At 42.2% G+C, this 24,588-nt stretch overlaps 1 protein-coding gene across 1 annotated transcript in view; it reads right to left on the bottom strand.

The window, feature by feature from the left end:
• The window catches only part of LOC146988306 (desmoglein-2.1-like), a 59,490-nt gene that overhangs the window by 1,202 nt on the left and 33,700 nt on the right, over positions 1 to 24,588 (bottom strand). The window contains exons 2-13 of the mRNA XM_085773493.1: positions 8,708 to 8,830; positions 8,035 to 8,193; positions 7,720 to 7,861; positions 6,191 to 6,348; positions 5,126 to 5,260; positions 4,759 to 4,944; positions 3,706 to 4,031; positions 3,441 to 3,583; positions 2,278 to 2,499; positions 1,516 to 1,758; positions 864 to 994; positions 441 to 725 (exon numbers count right to left, since the gene is read on the bottom strand). Of these exons, the coding sequence (XP_085629619.1) occupies positions 441 to 725; positions 864 to 994; positions 1,516 to 1,758; positions 2,278 to 2,499; positions 3,441 to 3,583; positions 3,706 to 4,031; positions 4,759 to 4,944; positions 5,126 to 5,260; positions 6,191 to 6,348; positions 7,720 to 7,861; positions 8,035 to 8,193; positions 8,708 to 8,830 (2,253 nt within the window). The remainder of the gene's footprint in view (positions 1 to 440; positions 726 to 863; positions 995 to 1,515; positions 1,759 to 2,277; positions 2,500 to 3,440; positions 3,584 to 3,705; positions 4,032 to 4,758; positions 4,945 to 5,125; positions 5,261 to 6,190; positions 6,349 to 7,719; positions 7,862 to 8,034; positions 8,194 to 8,707; positions 8,831 to 24,588) is intronic.

The following is a 24,588-nucleotide window of genomic DNA, read 5'->3' as shown; positions in this document are numbered from 1 at the left end:
AACAAGCATTGGTTGAAACTGAAGTCACGCTTCCAAAACTGTTAGCACAGTCTGCATTTCCATCATGCATCTCAGCTGAACTGTTCATCTCATCCCCAAAACGGTGCCTCACCAACAGAACACTTCATACCTGTCTCAAAATAAGCTTATTCATCCACAACACTGGCAGAAAATCTCACTCTGGAAACAAACACTGTCATTGTTAGCACACTGAACTACAAAATACTAGCAACAGTTAGTATTAGGCTACATCAACTATATTTTATCTTTTAGGTTTGAAGGTTTTTTTTCAGATAAATCAGTATTTTATCATCGAAAAACATTTTAGCATTTCATTGAGGGTTAGGGTTAGGGTTAGGGTGGGTTGAAATGTTTGCTCCTCTCTGACCTGGGATATCCACAGTTACTTACCCCTTGAAAAAAGGATTTTCTTTTCTCACCTGACCGTAGTACTGCACCAGGAAGTGGTGTGGCAGGGCCATATCATCATAAATTCCTCCACCTCCTGCTGATTCTCTGCTTTCAAACTCAGAATAGAAGCTAATCCTTCTGTTCTGGTTCATCCCTGCCCAATCTCTGTTGCCAACTGCAAAATTGGCCGCATTTAAACCATCCATGAAATTGACTGACTGATCCATTGGTAGTGCAGCTTTGGTACCCATTCCGGTATCCACTTTCATCAAATCGCCACCCATCTGTGTTGGCATTTTCAGCAGTGGCACCTCCTGTAATTGGACAAAGACCAAGTATTAGAGAGATTTATAGAGAGCGATTTATATCTGACTAACTATACAGTCGTCACACACTTCTGGGTTTTACATATACAGATAATGGCAAGATAGAGGTAAATACAGTGGACTTACTGTGTTCTCTCCCTGGCCTTCAGTGTGATAGTTAATGAGGTGTGATTTGGTGTCAAAAGGCATCTCAGTAAAGCCCCCTAGCAGACCGGCAGCTGCTCCACATTGGCAGAAGAGCAGCAACAGTGGAATGACTGTGAAAACAGCAGCAACATTTTAGTCTGAATTGATTGTGTGCATTTTGGTGTGGCGAATGCAGTGGTACTGTACTTTGGATCCTTAAAAAACTAGTTGCTGTTTTCAGTTTGCCTGATAAGATTACTGTAGGCATTCTCATCAAACAGAGAACCATGTAGCTCATTATTACTGTAATAGTACCAGATGTTTCTGTAGCCATTCAGGTGTAAATTACTTGTGACACAGTACTGAAACGTGTAGTGTTTTCCCTCACTTGTAAGTGTCTATTAATCAAAGCTTCAAGTAAGGTACTAAATGTTAATGTTACATATTTTGACTCAACTAAGATTGTTGATTCTTGAATGATGTCAATTTTACTTTTCCACTGGAACTACTGGTTCCTTGTATTTGAAGCATTTAAAGCTTATTAGTGATGAATTCCTACAAGAACAAACTGTAAAGTAAAGTGCTGCTGAACCTCTGTTGCTCACTATCAACTTGATGCCACTAAGTCATTTGAGGATGTGGCCATGCTTACGTGCTAACAGCAGCAGACCCAGGAATAGTAGTCCAATGCCTGCAGGCCCGAATTCTGCTCCTTTGCTAGGCTGACCGGCGGTACCTTGTCTTGCACACACCACTTCATCCTCACAGGTACAAACTTGGACTTTCACTTTCTGAGGTTCTGGACAGGCCTGTCCCTGCTCATCCTTCACTAAGAATTCCACTTCATAGGAACCAGGCCACATGGTCTCCTGGGCCCTGAGGATAGCTGCAGTGTCTATTGGCAAAATGCATATAATCAATATGCTTTGTGCTAAGGTTTACAAAGGGTTTACAAGTTTATGATCTCAAACTGTGAAATACTTAAAGGGGAATTGCCGTTTCTTACAATCTGGACCTTGCATAAAATACGATCATTTACTCACCCAGGTAACTTTGGTGTCATTACAAGTCGTTCGGAGTCGCTCGGAGATGACATCATCCAGGTCAGAGGTTAGTAGGTCAACCTACAGACCCCGGGTGTTGATAACAGCTAACCCCAGAATTAGAGGGGAATAGTACTAACGTATCATAACAAAATATTGGTGAATGAACAAGGCAGATAATGTGTTATTTAGAGGCCACATTCCGCTGCCCTGTAGACTCACATTATATCATATATTATATAAAGTTATCTGGGTGAGTAAATGATAGTATTTTATGCTAGAAATAAGGTCCAGATTGTAAAAAAAAAAAAAAAACGGCAATCCTTCTTTAATGTTTGTCTCTACAGATTGCAACAGTATTCTCTTCTCACCATTAAGATGCTCCACTTGCCACTTTCCTTCGGTGCCCTCTGGAACAATTGCAAAGTCAAAGGGAGGTCCGTTGGGGAAGTCATCCTCATCTTTGGCATTCACAACAACAGCGTCAGCCGTGGTGCAAATAGTCTGGATATTACTGGTCAGGGTGGGGCAGTGATCATTAACATCCTCCACCTGGATGGCTACAGTGCCAGTGGCTGTCTTACCAGGCATGTCTAGGTTGGCAAAGCACAAAAAGAACAGATCATTCAGCATCTGCTTTATATACCACCCCTTTCTTAGGGTGTTTTCACACATGTTTAGTGCGCACCCTAGTGCGCACCAAATGTTAAAATGATAGCCTACATTGTTTCATTTTTTCAGTTAGTGCAGTTGCTTTCACACCTGCTTTTTGTCACTCGGAACCAAACTTGGAGAGTGTCATGTCTCCATACCGGTTGAAATCTGGAAGCGCTGATTGATAAAACTTTCATGATGGAGACTCAAGAGAGTTGTTAGTAGCTCTGGTCATTTATTTCTATCTTGTTTGTATGTATAACTCTTGGCAAATGATAGTTCCGATCTACTTTTCTAGTTTGGTACTTCACACATCAACTAGTACGCACTAGAGTTCAGCTGGAGCGGAACCGAGACCACCTCCTCAGGCCGCACTATAGTTTTGGTGCGCATTAGAGTGCGATGGTACTTTCACACTGACCCAAACTGGACCAAATTTAGTGCAAGCTAAATTTAGAGCGCACACTGCAGGTGTGAAAGCACCCTTAGACACTAGTTCAGAAGCAAACATTCTTCCTGCCACTTGACATCAGGTTTTCTTGCTTGTGATGTCTCTGAGGATGCAGATTTTTGCTGTATTGATATGAGTTCTCTTGTCATAACGCAGACTGTGCAGGTATGCAAGTACCTGAGACTTAACTGGTCATGAGTTTGTGTTAACTTGCATTTTCCACTTCCTATTCAGTATTGTTATGATTCCCAGGGGTAGTCCATTCTGCCTGGCCTCTTCAGAAGTCCAAGGTCTGGACACTTCTACTTACCTACTGTATATATATATTTCTAAAAGTTGTAGAATTTTAGACATCAGAATGAAATAACATATGGAATGTAAAAGGTGTGTCCAAACTTTTAATTTGTGTAGTGTGCTGGAAAATTATACCTTCTAAAATGCAGAGCACTTGAGCAAAGTATGTCCCATTGACCAGGTGAGGAGATTCTCTGTCAGGCATCTTGTTCAGTTTGATGTCAGCTGTCTTTGGGTCGATAGTTAGCCAGTTGCCTGGGTCTGAGCCCTTGACATATCTACAGAACAAAGGTACAGTTACAGGTACAGACAGGTCAGTTATCGTTATTGGATGTGGAAAATCAACCTGATACTATAGTTTTAACTGTACAAAAATTCATGTGTGTCTGTGTTTACTGACTTGACATTCTCAGCTGGCTCCCCAGTGTCTCCATCTATTGCAGGGTAGCGGGCAATAACGTCATTAATGTTGACTGAAGTGTCTCCCTCAGAGATGGGAATGGCCTTGACTTTGGGGTCAAAATGCGCACCCTCAGCCTGGTCCGTCACCTTGATTTTGATTGAATAGGTATTATATGTAGTCACACCTCCAGATGCACCTCCCCCACCGGGACTATTGGCTCCCCCTGTACCTCCGGAGCCAGTTGCCCCAGATCCAAATGGTTCAGCCTTGTTTCTCACAGCAATTCCCAGGTCAAGATCTTTGACATCCTCGTAATTTACAGCCTGTGAAATCGAACACACAATCACAAAGAGAACACATTATAACCCAGCATTTGTCAATCAAGACCGCTAAACAAATTTTTGGTTCCAGCCGTAATGTTTAGGTAATGTTGCTTTGATGTGTCATTTTCACTTGTTAAAAAAAAACAACAATTGGCAGGTTTTTAACTATTCAACTATTCAACTATTCACTATTCAACTATTCATTCATGATATGTCTTGTCTTTGCCAGATTGCTGAGCATCACTAACCCCTCAGAATCACCACCTTAATGTTATGGACATGCAGGTCTGCATAGATTAATGGTGCAGATGGCTAGTCTGTTGGTCTGTTAACACTGGTATTTTCTCTTATGTCTATATTAGGGGTGTAACGGTACATGTATTCGTCCCGTGCCGTCACGGTACGGGGGTCACGGTTCGGTGCACACAGTCACACAACGAATACGTCTGAGTGAATATTAAAAAAAAAAAAAAAAAAAAGTCGAGTCCTCCAATCTAGGTGGCGTTTTTTTTTTACACATTTACAAATCTGGTTACGCACACATAGATTCTGAATACATATTTTGCAGATTCATGTACACACACAAATGCCAGCACACATGTACAAATCTGGTTACACACACACACAGATTGAGATACGAATTTGCAAATAATTAACAATAATACCATCATACTTCATTTTTCTAGTCATGTATCGACATTTCCTTTCGAGGATTTCATTTCAGTACCTTGTCGAGCATTAAGATACCCTCGTTGGTGTCTGGGTCAGTTTTGATGCTGAAGTACCCGGCCTCATTGCCTTTCACAATATCAAACACAGCATCCCAGTTTTCTGTCCCCTCCAGGTCCAAGTCATTTGCTTTGAGTCTCATCACCTCCACACCTTCAGTATTCTCCTCAATACTGCCCTCATACTGCAAGTAAAACACATGATGAAATCAATGAATCAGGCTACATTTCAGCAGCATTTGAGTATTATCATCTCTGACATCCACATTTCTTATAAATTCTTAAAGCCCATCAGGAAACCATTTCTTTTTGCACCAATATACAGAATGATATGTTGACATTGTCAAGTGAAAGAAAGAAAGCTACCTCATCTTTTTCCAGAGTGGGAAGGTTGTCATTTACGTCTTGGACATTAATGGTAACAGTGGTGGTTGCAGTGAGTCCCTCTGGCTTCCCGTTGAGGTCTTGACCTTTCACTGTAAGAGTGTACTGATCTGCTGTCTGAAATAATAAAATAGCCATAAATAACTTTGTGAAAGTCTGGGCCAATACCCATACCGATGTTGTAAATAACATTTGCATAGAGGAAACCAAAAAATCTTCTTTACTCACAAAAAAACAATTTTCGCTCACTTAAAGGGACTTGGGGCAGGATTCGTGAAAACATACATTTTAAGTTTGTTTGTTTTTTTGAATAATGTTTTTATTATGGTAAATACACAAAATAAAATTGAAACACAAAGCATTCTTCTTTTTGAGTATCAAAGAAAAATTAACTAACATTTAAAAACAGTTTGATTTTCATGTTCTATTTCATATAACAAAAATAAAATCACTAGACGACAGAAACAAAAAAAACACATTTTTTTCATATTCTGACACAGGAAGTTGACATTTACAAGGCAAGGCTGCGGGCAGGACTGGTCTATCTGGCCAGCTCATAGTCTTGCCTGGGCCCGGGATGGCCCCCCCAAACTCAAATATTACATAGCTATTTCTTACACAAATACGCCTATTTTGAAAGAGTATTCCATCCTGCCCTGGGCCGGGACAACAGACCCGTTTGGGGAATAAGTCATAACTTTTGTCACCTCAGATGTAAGTTGCGGACTCAAGCTTCTGCCATTTTTAGCTTAAAATCTCCTCAAACTTGTTGCAGAAAGTCCTCTTCTGCCCCCACTTTCGTCTGATATGCGTACAGATTTCTGTAGATGTCAGGCCTGGTTTTGCTATGCCCCCCCCCCCCAAAAAAAAGGAGAAAAAAACTGTCTTCTCCTTTCAATCAGCACAATATGCCACATAACAGATAAACATCAGCCACTGCCATCAGTATTTTCCGACAGCCGATGGCAGTCAATGAGGAGGATACTGGCTGATACAAATGCCTAGCCGAAAATGAAAACAACACTGTTGCTGTAGTTTATATTGTACCTCTCTGTCGAAAAGGTTTTTGACCCTGATGGTCCCATCAGGGTCAATGTAGAACATGTCAGCGAGTGGATCCTGACCTATGATGCTGTAGGCAATCTGGGAGTTCTGATTCCCTGGTTCATCAGCATCAGTTGCAGAGACTTTTATTACTGAGGTTCCTGTGAAAACAGAATTGAAAGTAGTAAGTTATAGTTAAGTTGTACTCAATAGTTGTTTACATTTATTGTTTGTCACATGATGTATATCTTTGGTGCCCAATGAATGCTGTGACATTTCATCTGCAAAGCTTTTCTGAATAGGCTGCTTGTATTTGCTCATTGCAAACCGTATTAGCCATGTTAGGCAGCTTCACTAAGGCCGGCTGATAGTATCGCCTACTTCATAATCATTGGCTCATTCACAGCTAGTCACATCAAGTCATATTCGTGTGGGGATACTGTACAGACAAACTCTCTTACTTCACCATGTGTTATATCCATGTTTCATGTTTATACTTTGTATCATTTATACTCCAAAGAACAAACGGTTTTCACCAAATCTAATTTTGGAACCATTCGGTAGGGTTAGGGTTAGTCTGTGTGTTTCTGACTGAAATATGATTATTTCATTAGGGCCAGATACAGCACGTTTTCATTTTTCTATGGACCATGACACTGCCAGTAAATCACAAAGACATGTGATAAAACTAAAATATACTGTGAAAAATTATTTTCCACCCTTTCTTCTTTGCATATTTGTCACAAGATCATTGAACACATTATAATATTAGAATAAATAAATAAAAACCTCCCTTGTTAAATCATGAACTAATTGGGATAAACCACCTTTTTTTTTTTAAAGCTATAGGCCAGATCACTGCCAAACCTGTTGAATCAAGGAATCACTTAAATAGAACCTGTCTGACAAAGTAAAGGATAGCTCAAAGATCTTCAAAAGCAACACATCATGTCGTGATCTAAAGAAATTCAAGCACAAAAACAAAACAACACCAACTGTTAATCACCAGAATACTGTGAAAACCATAGCAGCAAATCATGCTTCTATTTTGTGTGTGTGTGTGTGTGTATGCTTACAATTCATGAACAATATAAAGAAACACAACCCACTTATTATAACATTGCTCCATAAATGATCCACAGGGCACCCAATACAGTCACATTACCTAACATTGAAGAGTTTTTTTTATGGGTGAATCAATCCATGTTTTGTTTGTGATGTTTATATATGTATATCAGTACACAAGAATGTCTACTCGTGGTTGCACAGTATTCCACTGATCAACAGGTGGCAGTGACATGCCATGAAACACAGTAATGCACCAACAACGAGCAGGGGAGGGGAGGACAGTCAGTTTCAAATGCTGTCTAAATCATCTTTGTAAATGCTTTCTGAGGAAGAAAATAAAGAACAAAAGAAAGAAGAAAACAAAAGCACTGTAGATAGTGCTTTTTGGCAAGTAAGGCTGAATGCAAACAACTCTAGGGCACCTATGAAACGCTGAGGATATAAGGATTGACAGAAACACTAACCTATAGCACTGAGCTCATCCACTTCTCCCCGCGGGATGTCTCCAAACACTGGAGGGTTGTCATTCTCATCTATAACCTTGAACCGTATGACAATTTTTTCTTCTGCCAGCCGGCCATCATTGTACGTAGCAACACCAGACAGCTGAAACAACAGAAGAAAGACTCACAAACAGCCAGCGAGTTCAATTTGTAGCAAATGTTTGTCAGATATGTCAATATCAAATATGAAAAGCAGTAATGCTGAATATCATGGCAGGAAACGTGATATCAAAATGATAAAGTGGAGCAAAATAGAAGCTGCCATAGATCACTCACATTGTACATATGAATGACTTCCCTGTCAAGTACGCCTGTCACACGAACAAATCCACTAAAAGGGTCGACGACAAACAGATTGAATGGATCCCGGTTCGCACCAATGCCTTCCAGGGAGTAGCGAATATTCCCATTGCCATTATCAAAATCTGAATGAATCTGAAACAGAATGAAGAGTCAGCTGAACAGTGATTGATTTCACAGTGTAATTTCAACACATCAGACACAAACAACAAAACATGTTCGTATCAGGAAAAATTAGATCTAGAAGCTGTAATGTTTGAAAACTATCTGTAAAGGACAGACGCACAAAACAAACTCTCAACCAACAGTGCAATAAATGTTCATCTGCCCCTTAAAGGGGAGCTATGTAAGTCCAACTGCTTTTTCGCTGTTTCGATCACTTTATTTCTCCACGGAGCTCCCCCCACAGTCATAGAGCGCATACTTTCAATGGCACCTAGTGACCTGTCCAGAACGAAACTGGCTCCAGAGGTGGCACCTTAGATCATCAATACATATACATAACCTACACATGTTTCTTTCTTTTAAAGCTTTTGCTATATGCATGTATTGTTCATAACAATAAAATCTGAAAACTCAAAAAATGTTGATTCGTACTGCTGTAGAGTAAGAAGCTAGTTTCAAAGAGAGTTGCAGTGCAGTGACTGACCTTGCTAATAAATTCCTTTTGAGTGTAGTCTTTATTCTCCGTCAAATTTGTGGGTGGGGGAAGCCATTCTCTTTTTTTCCTTACCAGCTTATCTGCAGTGGTTGCACTTACCACAGCAACAGCCTGGAGCTGCAATAAAACAGATTTAATTACTCTACAACCAAGCAATATCAATAAATTCAGGGTAACAAAGTAAAAAGATCTGTTACTTCAAGCAATGTCAAGTACACAACTTCTGATGACCCCTGAGGAATTCTACGTAATTTCAAAAACACTACTGGCACTTCCACATCGTGTCTGACAGTACAGGCTGAAGTGACACACATACTGTACATGAATACAGGCACTGGCAGGTTAAGGATAATTGTCTGCCTGAGCTGAATGTATTGGCTGAGGCTGCAGTCCCACATACGCAACTAACAGTGGCAAATGTTCCCGTTTACCTCCAGTCTATGTGAGCGAAGGGGTGAATATTACATTTGCTTCCGGTGGCAAAGCATTTTACAGTCACTGGGCCCTAATTTCATGGCGCGACGCAGGGTGGGGCAGTGCAAGTTTCGACCAGCGCAGCATGGCGTCCGGTCAGTTTGGCAGTTTGATGGGTGTGGCGGCGCAGCAGTAGCCTCGTAAACCAGCCGCTCCCGGAAATGCAATTCATTTCATTTCTGAGGGAGAGTCTGGCCTCATCCCCGCTGTAAGCGTTTGGCCTGAAACCCTCAGAAGGCCGAGCCAATCAGCGTCGCCGCTGTGATTGACACAGCACGTTGGCCAATCAGGGACCGACTGGTAGCCCCGTAGCTACACCAACTTGCTGATTGGCTGAATGGGGTTGTCTGTCAACGCTACTACTCCCGCCCAGCTCCCGCCCACCCCAAACGCTTACAGGGGGAATGAGGCCAGACTCTCCCGAGAAATGAAATGCGTTTCCGCGAGAGGCTGGTTTACGAGGCTAGCGCAGCAGGGGGAGGTGTCACAGATTCAGCTTGGCGCAGTGGAGGTTTCTTGTCAAAAAGGGTGCACCGAAGTACGCCAAAAGCCCGCCAGTTCCAACCTGGTCTACTCGGTGCAAGGTGAAGTGCAGCCGGCACAGTGGTAGATTGGCTGACCGGTGCACAGTGCGCACACACGTCACCAAGACCTCACAGGCAGGTTCCCACAGTTCCAGGCACATTTAAATGTAATAAATAATTACACCAATCACCATTTAACGCAACTAATGGAATCAACACGTGAATTTATATTTATATAGATTGTCTCGTCACATCCTGTCTCCTGTCCTGCTCCAGCTCCACCAACTCTGAAGGAGCCATATGCCAAGTATCCAGGACTAAAAGAAATGCGAAGGCTTTTTCTTTTTCTTCCAGTGTAACAGACTGTCTGGTAGTCACACTATTATCCATCGGTTGCTTCACATGTTTGCTCTGATCTACCATTCATTTCATCACCTCTGGTTTCATTTCACCACAGTTTCTCTCCTTTCCACTTTTTCTTACTGCTCATCTCAATCCTATGGATGCCCTGAAAGACAAATTAAAATGTTTTTTTCCCCTAAATTATTTCTGTCAGGACCACTATGTCAAAATAATATTTATATGCACGTTTTATTTGGCGGTATGGTACTGTTCTGGGACCTCCTGCTCTTCCACGCGCTTGCGTGGAAAGCCTGAGGCACCTTCCTGCCCTTCATGAGCCATCATGAACGGCATAAGCAGGGAGCGCAGCAGCCAAGAAAACCCAGACAGAGCAGAGCAACCAACATGTACAATGACAGGAGGAGCTGGGGTGGAGGTGGGTTGCAAAAAGCCGGCAGAGGAAGCAGCAGCAGCAAGGGAGGTGACGTCGGGCTAGAGCAGTTTAAATAGCGCGCTCTGAATGCAATTCCCCAATAGGAAGCGGCCACGGGGAGTCAGCTGATCTGCACCTATGACGACAGCTATGCTGTGCTGATTAAGAGCTTGACGTCATGGCCTGCCAGAACTAACGCTACGCTTGATTTTTTTACCCATCAAAACAGTGTTCTTTCAGGGCAAGTGGAATGATTTTCAACCTTATATCAGCACTTTTCCCATTCTCAGAACTGCTGTGAGACAGTGATCCTGCAGTCAAACCATGTAAAGAAGTTACCTGGAGTAGATGGAGCAGATGTAAAGCCTTTTACAAAGTTTATAATTCACTTTGGCTCAAGTGTCAAATGAGAAAAACAATGTTTAGAACACGTAGCTCACATCTCTGAACAATTTAGCTATTGTTAACAATTTCTGATTCCATTAAACAATGTCTTGTTTTGGGACTGCTTTGAAAGATGAGCCGAAACAACTGAGAAAAACTGAACCCAACAGAGCAACCTGTAGAGGAATAAATCAGAAGTTGATAAAACTCATGCTTTAGTTTTCGGATGCGAGATAGACTGACAGAAAGTTGTAATCACACCAACACAATAAATGTACAAGCTGTAGTTAAGTGCAGGCATGCTTGTAAAAGCCTTCACCTGTCAAGTATGTAGCTGCTGTATTCAGAGGAGAAGCAGCTACACCCACACACTACCGCACCTGGGAAATTGACCTTTTCTGTAATACATGGGCTTGTCCGGATAATTGGAGTATGAGGAGAGGGAGAGAATGGTGTGACAGGTTTTTATCAAAAGAGAAGAACTCAGTATGACTCATGATTGAAAGATTGCAGAGTACATAGAATAGACTGAGCCAACACTAATGACAAGGTGCTGTCTCTCTCCATCTGAGAAAAATCTTCAAGGCACTGCCTGGGAGATTTAAAAAAAAAATCACCAAGGAATGACTAATTGAACAACAGAGCAGTGAGGAAAAAATAAGGTAGCTTCTTTCATAAATGATAAGAACTCGGGTAATGTGACTGCTGTGTTAACTTGTTCCATTTAGTTCAGCCACTGAACTCCATTGAATTGGGTGGACATTGAGATTGGATTTCCATGATACTTGTTGATGATAATATTCTGCTCTATATGGTAGAATCCAGTCCCACTAAAGCTCAGATCACTCCTTTTACCCAGAGTCTACTTAAAGCTGGTTTCAGCACTAATCTACAATTCTATTGTTTTAGTGATTTTGATCGTAATGTTAATACTAGCAGCATGACATGACATGACAGTTCTGAGCTTTAGAAACATTAACTATAAAAACTGAAGTACTCACCATGATCAACAGCATCAGGAACACGGGCCATGAAACCCAAACCATACCTGGAGTAAAGGTCACTACCTGTATCAGGAGAACAAGTAGACTCCTGAAGAGAGTTACTGACTGACTGTGAGCTGATGGAGACAGGAGGAGGCTTATGGCTTATGAGAGAAGGGTAGTGCTGCAAACAGAAAGAAAGAGAGAGAGAGGTAGAGGGAGAAAGAGAAAACGTGACATAGAATGAGAGAGACAGATACCCTATAGCTACAGTCAATCTGATGTTTAGTACTTAAAGGGATAGTTGACATTTTAGCAAATTGGCCCATTGCCATAATCGCTATAGTCATAGCAGTAGGTTCATTACCTTTAATTGTCGGTGCAAGCTATTTTTTGAACCGCCGAGCCGAGCAGCGAGCTGCTCAGAGCTACGCTACGGAGGCTAATGGGATTTCTTGGTTTTCCTCATCAAATACACAGTGGCGTATCCAGGATATTTTTACTGGGGTGGCCAAGATGGGACACAAAGCTAGTGTGGGGTGGCCATGGCATAACAAAACTATTGTGATATACGCAGCCGACCGCGGTTCAAATCTTGGCTGGAGGTTCTTTACTGCATGTCACATTACCTCTCTCTCGCCCATGATTTCCTGTCTCATAAATGTCAAGAAGAAAGGTTTACTGGTAAAAAAAAAAAAAAAAAAAAAAACTTTTAAAAAACAGTATTTTTTTCACAGTTCTTGGTACTCTCTGGTTGTTTTAACATGTCGGTTTTTAATCAGTAATTGTTCAGGATAGGGTACAGCTTTTCTAAGAGCCTTGTAGTGGATAAAAGTCCTCACCTCTTCACAATTTGTATCAGGGCAGCAAAATTCACCTGCTCTTAACTCATCCTATAGAATAACATTCATCAGTCATTAGCTCATTATCTGTATTACCTGTATTGTTACCTGTGTGTTCTTTACTAATTGAAGCCCTATCTAGTGATTAAATAAACACAGCAATCTAGGCAACAGAAGAAACCCAAACACTCAAATTAAAGCTTAATATTTAAAGATAGGCCTCATTAAAAAGTGTAGGCTATCTGTAAGCAAAAGATAAACTATGCTTGTAAGAAAAAACTGAAATTGCTCTTAACATGCTTGGTTTATGTTATTACTTATCTTACATCTAAATTTGTTGGAGATACTGGAATTTGATTTTTTGGTTTGTTTTTTGCCAGCACACGTGTGTTTTTGTTTAATCACAAGATGCTGCCTAAATTAGTAAAGCAAACGTAGGTAACAATACAGGTGACACAGATGGTGGCCAGATGGCTAGGGATGAGCAAGTAGCTACACCATTGTCTCTTCAACCATATAAAAATTATCTGTATGCAGCCTATGGAGTGGGTGGGACTTTAACCTGTAATTGTAAGCCTAAAACTGGAAGAAGTTGCTATTATTATTATTATTAGAAAACTATAGTATTTACAGAAAAGCATCAGCACTGAGCTTCAGATTTTTGATCACAAGTAAACAATTTACAGAACAAGTTTCTTAGAAACACAGAACATGGATATTCTTAAGTGCATCTAGGGCTGAACGATTTTGGGAAAAGATCTAATTGCAATTGTTCGGGCAGATATTACAATTCTGATTTGATTCACGATTTTCTTAAAATCAAGCTTCAGTGCAATATTCATTATGTATAGCTAGTAAATGTACAAACATGACAGAAAATTACAGCATGACATTAAAACATTAAATGCCATGCTCTAATGCAAGAATGAAAACTAAAGTTAAGTAGTGGGGGCCAGAGATGTTCACAAGTCTTTTTTTATTTTATTTTTTATTTACCAAATCCAAGTCAAGTCTCAATTCTCTAAAAAATAAAAATCTCCTGTCTCCTCTGGTTGTAATGACGCTTCTATCATCTGCTGCTTTCCGGTCTACTAAGAATAGGTACTGCACAGCTATATAGTCTAGTCCTATTTCACAGCAAACATATTAACAGGAGGACTTAGCCTAGGCTACAGTAGCCTGATGTGTGTCAGTTATGCAGCAGCTCGTCCCCGACCCCGTGACGGAAGGTCTGACCACAAACGGACGTTAAAGCAGATATCAGTGGCACGGCCGTTTCGGCTAATGCTGTGTTCAAGGCAGGCTTTTGAAACCGTAAGTTACAGCTTCAAGTCACAACTACGACTTGGTAGCGTTCCAGGTAACCCGTAGCTCGTGTTTTTACCGTCCTGTTGTCTGTGAAAGTTCCCTATAACGGCCACTCGTAACTTCCGACCCGTGAACTCGTACCAGATCGAACTGGTATGACTTCACAGGAAGGAAAAACACAAAGTACGAGTTTCCTTGAACGCACCATGAGTTAGCAGCCCCCGCCCTTGTCAGGCATCAATTGGTCCTCGTGCTACGTCACCACATTCACGCGCATCCCTTGGCTGCACACACAGCCCTTCATGCCGTTCTCCCCTCATTGGATAACACTTGTATCCCACAAGGAAAATTTTCTCCTCGGGTTACAGCAGAGCAGAGTGACGGAGAGACTCGTGTTTAGGCTGAAATACTTCATGTAAGTGATTGCTGACGGAAAATAGGACTATTTAGGACTTATATTAACAAAAACATTCCACTGATATCTGCTTTAACTTGTGCCTCACTGGTGTCGCTGGTTCACAGTCACCTGTCTGTCACTCACCTGCAGCTGACTGCGCAGTCAGAGGATCTGCTGTTCCTCTCTCTTTAGCCTGGTGTTTGACTGCACTCTGTATAAAGTGTGTTAATTTCAACACTGTACAATTAGCGCGATATAGCGCATTTACCGTTTATTAGCGGTCAAGCGCGACCTATGCGCCCGAATGTGTGTGTGTGTGTGTGTGACAGAGAGAGAGAGAGGGAGAGAGAGAGAGAGAGAGAGCGGAGCGAGGCACAGCTACAGTGACTGTGTGTAGAGGAGTGTGTGACAGCGTTCCTCTTGTTTCTTGTGTTGACGAACTTAACCAACAACTACCTATCAAATTTGGGGTGGCCACAGGGGTGGCCAATGAGTTTTCAGGGGTGGCCAGTGCCACCCCAGGCGACCCCCCAGAATCGCCATTGGAGTACACCCGTGCAAATCCGGCCTTATACAGAGACAGCCTAAGAAGAGAACACATGTAAGAGGAGTACAACCAGCATCAACAGCATTTAAATTAATTCACTCAGAATTATAACTGACCATAGGTCCCAGAGACAAAAGAAACAAAAGGCAAAAGAAGAAAAAGAACCAAAACAAGTTAATTTCACAAAATGTCGATGATTTAACAATAAAACAGTGGCTGGCCTGGTCCTTTCTTTGGCAAGTATGCTCAATTGTCCCACATCGCAGTTAATTATTCAGGTGTAGTTGAACATTCCAAGTGCAGCATATCAGTGTCCATATCTCCACAGCTGGAACGTGGTGGTCCCGTCAATGTAAAAAGGCCATGCAGTGGTCTGTGTTCTCCGCGAGGAGTAAACACACTAGATTATCCTAATAAAATAGAATAAATAAGTATTAAATCTAGGTTACAGCAACTGAACCGACATATACCTTAATGACCCCCCCCCCATACCTGTATGTGAGGTGAACCCAGCTCAGCTGTGCAAAGTTGGCTGGCAGAACAAAGAAAGGCTGACTGGCATCTCCCAAACATTTATCACTTCCTGATTTCAGTCATGTGATCATGAGACATCATGTGACCCTGTAGAGTGAGTGTGTCAGACCTCCTACCCACATCCCCACAAAGTAAATGTGAAACATGCCAGAAACACAGGAACAAGCAGAGCAAAGAGCCTATGGTGGTAGCTGAGGTGCCAACAGCACCATGGCACAAAGTAGGAATGGACTTGTTTCATCTCAGAGGTAAAGACTATTTAGTGGTAATGGATTACTACTCAAACTTCCCTGAGATGGCGCTACTAACAAGCTCAACATCAACTTGTGTCATAATCTATCTTCGCCAGGCATGGCATCCCACACACCGTGGTGAGCGACAATGGCCCCTGCTTCAGCAGCAAAGAATGGCAGAAGTTTGCAGTGCAATATGATTTCAAGCATGTGACGTCAAGCCCACACTATGCACAGTCAAACGGGCAAGCTGAAAAAGGAGTTCACATTCTCAAGCAACTCCTAAAGAAAGCAGCTGACAGTGACTCGGATCCGTATCTGGCTTTATTGAGCTACAGAGCATCACCTCTTCAGTGCGGCCTATCACCAGCTGAACTGCTGATGAAGAGGAAGCTACGAACAACATTGCCGAGTCATCAAAATGACAAATTAAAGCAAAAGAATCACTCAAAGATTGAACATAAGCTACGACAACAGAAAATGATGCAAAAGTCATTCTATGACAGAACAACCAAGCATCTCCCTCCACTGACTACCAACGACACAGTCAGGATTGAGGATGCTGATGGATGGAGTGCAAAAGCAACTGTCCTGCAAGAAGTTGCTCCACGATCGTGCACAGTAAAAACTGATGATGGACAAATCCTCAGACGCAATCGTCGCAGTCTATTAAAGACTCCTCAAGGGACTGTTGGTGAGCTCAGTGTAACCTGTGGTGAATCTCAGGTAATTCCCACACCTACTATGGACTGTAACACTGACTCTCACCAGAGGTGGCAAAAGTACTCATATTCTGTACTTAAGTAGAAGTACAGATACATGTGTAAAAAAATACTCTGGTAAAAGTAGAAGTACTGATTCAACTCCTTTACTCAAGTAAAAGTAAGAAAGTACAGGCTCTGAAATGTACTTTCAAAGTAAAAGTAAAAAGTAAAAATGAATTTTTGCCGTTAATGAAATTTACATCATTTGATAATTTTGTTAAACAAAAAAAAGTTCAGACAGAATAATCAAGATTGAACTGACCAGAGGCAGTATTTCCCAACGTTTGGGCCGCCAGACTCTCACAAAATAATAATAATAATAATATTTTTTAAACAGCGTTACATCACCTCTCATCTCTGCCAGTCAGTCCACCTGCCGTCTCTCTCGCGTGCGGTCGCATCGCACGTACACACACACGAACGTACGCGCACACACACACACGTGCACAGACATGGGCACATGGACAGGTTGCGCTTTACCGCTCGTAAACGGTAAATGCGCTATATCACGCTGATTGTACAGTGTTCAAACCCCCCCCCCCGTCGGATAGTCTGACCACCATCGCTTCCTTCCTCCATGCAAGCAGTATTCCTTGCCTCCATGTCGTGTCAAAAAAAAGAAGAAGTAACGAGCCTGTTTTTACAATGTAAGGAGTAGAAAGTACATATTTTTGCATATAAATGTAGGGAGTAAAAGTAAAAAGTCGTCAGAAAAATAAATACTCAAGTAAAGTACAGATACCTGAAAAATCTACTTAACAGTAACGAAGTATTTGTACTTCGTTACTTGCCACCTCTGACTCTCACACACCTACTTCAAGTGAACCTGAGTTAAGAAGGTCCACAAGAGAAATCAGAAAGCCTGATAGACTGAACTTATGAACAAAGACAATTCAATATGCATGTTAAACATGTTGAACAAAATGTATATTGATTGATGTTGTGAATGTGTTCTAAATGGTCTAGTGTTGGTTTAGATATGAGTTATGCAATCTGATATAAACTGTTTATACTGCTTATGTGTGGCAGGGTTATGCTGAATGAGAAATGGTTAAAATAACTGACGCAGCTAATGTGATAATTCATGTTAATGCATTTTACCTTAGAAAAAGGGGGATGTTATGATTGGATGTTATTACAGGTTTGACCGCTAGGCGGCAGTACTGGTTTGTAGTCAGCTTACCATACCATATAACGGGGTAGAGCAAGACTGCATGGGGCCACATGTATGTTGTTGAGAACGTGAGACATTAAACTAAGTTACTTGCTATCAACACGGCCTCATCCTTGGAACACGAACATGACAGGGTGGGCAGCCAGTTGCATTCCAGATGTTACCCAGTTGGCAGGTAAGTAACCACTGTATATTTTGTTTGTCTGATCTGACTGAAAACTGTGAAGTGTGATCCATCCATCCATCCATCCATCCATGCTGTGATCCATAGAGTCAAAAGTGGCAGGTCTCCTGTGATCTTTGAATAACAGCCCCAGAGAAGATCATTTCAATCTGAGTGAATCTTTTCATCATTGCCATAGTTGCAAGTAGCCTATTTCAGAAGAGAGGCTGCACCAGCAGCTGATCTCATCCTGACAGGTCATACAGTGTAAAGCAATCAGGTGAGATGCAGTCAGATAATCGAAATGACAGGCTCAAATTGGTCAGACAGCTGGACACACAGGAGGAAAATAGATGTGGCAGACACGAACACCACTTTCTAACATCACACTGATCACCCTAACCCCAACCCTCTCGAGTAGAAACATGTAAATATTTCAGAGCTTCGTCTCTTTCTACTTTTCAAAATTCATTATAGCTCATTTCTCATGTTGCAACTCACGTCGACATGATAGAGCACCAATGTATTTGCAACCTTTAAGGTGCTGCAAACCTGTAATTATATATCAATTGGAAGAGTACATGAAAAAAGTGACACTATGGAACACAAGAAAGAAAAAAAACATGTGTCATTTTGGACTACTTTTGCTTTTTATTTTCACGGATCAGATTGTGTTTATTTTTCCTGCAGGCTGTCAGGATCAGATGGTGGATGTTTGTGTGTCTTTAATGAAGTGTAATGTTATGGTTTGGTTTCAGATGTGTTAACAGTTAGGTTTGCCCTGAAGCTGTTGGGTGAGGTATTGTGACAGAGAGACAGAACCTGTTTCACTGAAAGATGTTCTTTGTTTTCTTTCGACTTTGATGAGAGTAGTCAGATGGAGGGATGTGTGTGTTTGCAGACCGACAGGCAGGGCGTGGTGGTTTCTTACATTTAGTAGCAGGCGTGTCTGTCTGTCTTTCTGTCTGTGTGTTGTGCACAACACAGCTTATTCCATAGCTTTAGTTGAGAGGGGGCATGTTCCAAATCCCTTAAGGCTTAAAAGGAACCCCGACTATGATGACCTGTAGGCTGTATAAGATTCATGTTGGTATCAGTCATATTAATATGATACGGAATTCATTCTTGATTTCTTCTTTTTTTTATAAAATTTGAAATTATAATTTCACCCGGAGGTCGCCATTTAATTGACATTGCACGGCATTCTTGGTAATGACGTCAAATGGTTGCCGCCATATTCCACCGGTCCCGTGGCATTGTGATGATACTACCGAAAGGTAAACAACGCCGGCGCCAACGACTCTTCTCCCTAGTGCAACCTTTTTAGGTCACTGCCCCCAGGGTGCATTGCACAGGTAGAACAATGGCTGCCTCTGTAGGTTAAAAAAAAACAACTAAACAATGTGGATTTTTAAAGCGTGCTATAGCACATGCATTATATGCATTATATGAGATAAATAAGTCAGACAAATTGAGTTTAAATACAGATTCTTTATATTCTTTTAAATGCGTAATGGTAAGGAGGCTGATGGAATTAAATAATGCAACAAATTATTTTCCAAGTGAAATGAGGGCTGTTATGATTAGATGTTATTACATGTTTGACCGCTAGGCGGCAGTACTGGTTAGTAGTCAGCTTACCGTACCATATAACGAGGTAGAGCAAGACTGCATGGAGCCACATGTATGTTGTTGAGAACGTGAGACATTAAACTAAGTTACTTGCTATCAACACGGCCTCATCCTTGGAACACGAACATGACATGGTACCAGGAGTAAACTCGAATGAACGACATGGATTTAAAACCACCGGAAAGTTTGAAACTAACGGGGAATGTCGACGAGAACTGGCGCACCTTCAAACAGCGGTTTCACCTTTATGTTGCTGCTATGGGACTCGAGGCAAAGCCGGAGGCAAGAAAGGTAGCGCTGCTGCTAACAATAGCAGGGCCACAGGCCATAGAAGTATTTAACACGTTCGTGTTTGACAGTCCTGAAGATAATGAAAAGTTGGATGTAGTGCTTAGCAAGTTTGATACTCACTGTTCTCCGAAGAAGAACGAGACGTACGAGAGGTACGTGTTTCGGTCTCGTACACAGCGGCAGCATGAGCCCTTCGATAGCTTCCTGACGGACTTGCGGCTAAAGGCGCAGTCCTGCAACTTCGCGGCGCTGACGGACTCCATGGTCCGGGACCAGATCGTCTTCGGTGTGGCGGATAAAAAGGTCAGAGAGAGGCTACTACGGGAGATGGAGCTGACGCTGGCTGGAGCCATTAAGATCTGCCAGGCCAGTGAGCTGTCCCAAAGGCACGTGAGGACGTTCAGCGAGATGTCTGCAGTCGCCTCGGCGCAGAGCGACAGCGCGGCAGCGGTTGGAGCAGTGTCGTATCAGCGGAGACGGCGCACACAGACCCGGCCTGCACAGCAGGAGGACGTGATGATAAACTGCAAGCGCTGCGGCTCACAGCACAAGCCTAGACAGTGTCCAGCGTTTGGTAAGCAATGCTCCAGTTGCCAAGGCAAGAATCATTTTGCTAAACAATGCTTCTCCAAACGGAAAGAGGGGAAGAAAGAAAAAACTGTAAACTTAATAGAAGAGCCTGATCTAAGTGACACGTTCTTTGTTGGAATGGTGAATTGTGAAAGTGAACAAATAAATAAACCAGACAATGTAAATGATGTCACTACAGAAGATAAGTGGATAGCTCCTCTAATGATAAATGGGACTGTAGTCACCATGAGATTGGACACTGGTGCGAAAGCAAATCTCATAAGCATGTGTGATGTGAAGGCAATGAAAAATAAGCCACAAATAAAAAGAAAAGAATCTGGACTGAAAGACTACAATGGGCGGCCAATCAAATGTTTGGGCACATGCAGGTTGAGTGTCACAGTTAAAGGAAAAGTGCACCACCTATCCTTCTTTGTTGTGAATGAGGGACGGGAATCACTTCTTGGTGACAGAGCCTGTGAAGAACTGGGGCTTGTGGAAAGAGTGTATCAACTGATATATACTCCAGGTAAACACCTAGTCCTTGCTGATGCCCTATCCAGAGCAACTACAGGCGACAGTGTGAGTGCAACAGACGAGGACATACAGTGTCACGTGAACATGGTGTCGGCTACACTGCCTGTGTCTGACACAAAGTCAAGACAAATAGCGGAGGCTACAGCAAAGGATGCTGAGCTACAGCATGTCATGAAGAACATGGATGAGGGATGGCCAGCTGGTTCGTGTCCACAATTTTACCATGTCAGAGGTGAGCTTAGTACTGTGGATGGTCTGCTGTTGAAAAAGGGCAGGATTGTTATTCCACGGGCTTTGAGAATGGACATGTTGCACAGGATACATGAAGGCCATCTCGGCATCGAAAAGTGCAAAAGGAGGGCGAGAGACACGGTTTTCTGGCCTGGACTGAACAAAGACATTGAAACACTTATAAGTAAATGTGAAACATGCCAGAAACACAGGAACAAGCAGAGCAAAGAGCCTATGGTGGTAGCTGAGGTGCCAACAGCACCATGGCACAAAGTAGGAATGGACTTGTTTCATCTCAGAGGTAAAGACTATTTAGTGGTAATGGATTACTACTCAAACTTCCCTGAGATGGCGCTACTAGCAAGCTCAACATCAACTTGTGTCATAACACATGCTAAATCTATCTTCGCCAGGCATGGCATCCCACACATCGTGGTGAGCGACAATGGCCCCTGCTTCAGCAGCAAAGAATGGCAGAAGTTTGCAGTGCAATATGATTTCAAGCATGTGACGTCAAGCCCACACTATGCACAGTCAAACGGGCAAGCTGAAAAAGGAGTTCACATTCTCAAGCAACTCCTAAAGAAAGCAGCTGACAGTGACTCGGATCCGTATCTGGCTTTATTGAGCTACAGAGCATCACCTCTTCAGTGCGGCCTTTCACCAGCTGAACTGCTGATGAAGAGGAAGCTACGAACAACTTTGCCGAGTCATCAAAACGACAAATTAACCTGTTAAACCCGAAGGGTTTTTTCTGGAAGAATTCCGCCTGCAGACATTCCCAAATTGGAACAGATTTTTGACCCAGAAATGCAAGGGTTTTGGTTATAGTTGACCCACCAAATGAAAGATAACATCTGAAAGTTTGTGAATTCAGTGTGAAACATAATATTTCTGTTAACCAATTTCCCTACTGTGACCAAATGCCCAGGAAAGACAAATGAAAAAAAAATCAGCCTAGATTGAATTTAAAATTGGAGAGTGAATATGAGCCTCAAGATCTCATTGGAACCTGAAATGATGAATAGGTAATTTGTTCACCAAGGTGTAAACAGTTACTATACAAAATTTCATGAATATACTCCAAAGCCTATTTACTCCTCAGAGGTTTTAGTGAGAGTAGGCGAACCTCACTTTGGAGACATTTGGAGACCAGTGTACCCAAACATGTGTTGTACTTGCTACAGGAAATTCCTGCTAGAACCAACAGCCCATATGTTATGTAAAGTCATTTCTCCATCATATTTACCTCGCTTATTTGCAAGTCTACAATTGTTTATGGTCTAAATATATTTAAAAAAACAACAGTTTCGTCTCAAAATTGAATTTTATTGGACAAATGAGGAATACTGTAAAAATGTAATCATGACAACAATCATGACACAATCATGAAACAATTCAAAAAACTGCCCCAGAGTCCTTCTGGTCCCTCACAAAGTGCAAAACTGGAACTATTATAAAGTAGCAAAATTGAAACCATTACAAAAGTGCAAAATCTGTGAAAATGTAATCATGACAAAAAAAAAGAAACATTCACCCAGAGTCCTTCTGGTCCCTCACAAAGTGCAAAACTGTAACTATTATAAAGTAGCAAAATTGAAACCATTACAAAAGTGCAAAATCTGTGAAAAAAATGTAATCATGACAAAAAAAAAGAAACATTCACCCAGAGTCCTTCTGGTCCCTCACAAAGTGCAAAACTGTAACTATTATAAAGTAGCAAAATTGAAACCATTACAAAAGTGCAAAATCTGTAAAAATGTAACCATGACAAAAGAGTAACATTTGGCTCCCTGTAAAAAACTGCTGTAAAAATTCAAACACAACAGCTATATACATAAATATATACATAAAAAAGTGATCAAAGCGGGTTTCTAATTACCGGTACCTTCTGTCGTGCCACTGCTGGAAACAGTTTCTTTTTGCGGTCAGGCACAGTGGAACCTCGCACTTCCTACAGAACACAGGGGTCTTGACTCTCATCTCTCCAGCTTCCTGGCAAAGCCTGCAGTACCTCCTGGAAGCTGTAGCATCTTCTCCAAGAAACACTGGCATGCAGGTTGATGGGGGTGTTTGGAGTGTTGGATGACCCTGCACTAATTCAGTCAGTGCCGAAACAAGCTTCTCCCTGAAGGCCTTGTGGGACATGCAGCTTTCACTCCTGAGCTTGCACAGCTCCTTGTAAAGAATGAAGCTGTTAACGACAGAGATGTCCAGAAAATGGTAAAAAAAAGACTTGTACCATTTCATCGTTTTATGGAGGACACTGTAATAGCTAATCAGTGCGTCCGACACGTCCACTCCACCCATCTTGCCGTTGTAGTCGATGACAGCGTCTGGAGCAGGAATTTCTTTCATCTTCCACACACCACCTTCCTTCACTCTCCTCCTGACGCTCTTCCCACTGTAGGCCTTGTGCACTGAGGAACAAACAGTTACCTCCCGGGTGTCCATCCATTTAATGAAAAGAAGCCCGTCCTTCCTCAGCCACCGCAGGTCCCCTCTCTCAGCATTTTTCTTCAGGTTGTTGATTTCAGTTTTTGGAAAACCCACTCGGCTCTTCCTGATTGTGCCACAACAACCAAAGTTCTTGGTAGACAAATCTCGGAAGAGCTCAGGGCTGGTATAAAAGTTATCAACAAACAACGTGTAGCCCTTGCCGAGCAGAGGGAATGGCAGCAGATCAGTGACAGAAGAATAACTCAGACCCTTGCCTGTGTCAGACTCATTCTTACCAGAATAAACAAAAAAATTCCAGGTGTAGAAGGTGGAGGAGTCTGCAAGCACATACAGTTTGTAGCCCCACTTCGTAGGTTTAGCCTTCATGTATTGCTTCATATTTATGCGGGCCTTCGATGCCACCATCCTTTCATCAATACAGATATCTCTGTAAGGTTGAAAATGAGCCTTGCAGGCGGTCACTATATCTGTATACAAGGGCTTGATTTTGAACAGCCGATCATAAGATGCAGTACCCTTCTTTCTTTCATTTTTCTCATCTTCGTCAGGATTGCTGAGGTGTAGAGACCACATGATGGCCTCGAAGCGGTCTCGTGTCATCTTATCGCAGGGGAAAGTGAAGTGATAAGGATGCTTCTTTCTCCAGTAATCTGCTCGATGATGCACACTGACAAGGCCCGAGAAAATGATAATGGCAAGGAAGATGTAGAACTCCTTCGCTGTCAGCACTTTCCAGGTGAACTTCATGCCAGATGCAATTCTTTTTGCAGCATTGGCATTGGTGTGGGTGATCAAATTGTGAATGACTGACTGGCTGAAAAACAACTGGAATAGAGATAGGGGACTCCATGATGTGGTGGTGTCAATGGTGGGGCCAGGGGGTCTGGTTGGCAGGAAGTGCAATGGTTCAGGCTCTTCATCTGCATCCTCAAGATTGTGCCACCCTTCCTCTTTATCCACCCTTGAACGCTTTGCTTTTGGTTGAGGTTTCATTCCTCTTTTTTTGGTCTGCCGTTCTTCCAAATCAGAATGTGTCGGTGTGGATA

The sequence above is a fragment of the Trachurus japonicus genome, chromosome 4 (assembly GCF_045865225.1).
Source record: "Trachurus japonicus isolate A0001 chromosome 4, Traja_1.0".
Lineage (NCBI taxonomy): Eukaryota > Metazoa > Chordata > Actinopteri > Carangiformes > Carangidae > Trachurus > Trachurus japonicus.
This window is presented reverse-complemented; position numbering and strand designations above follow the sequence as displayed.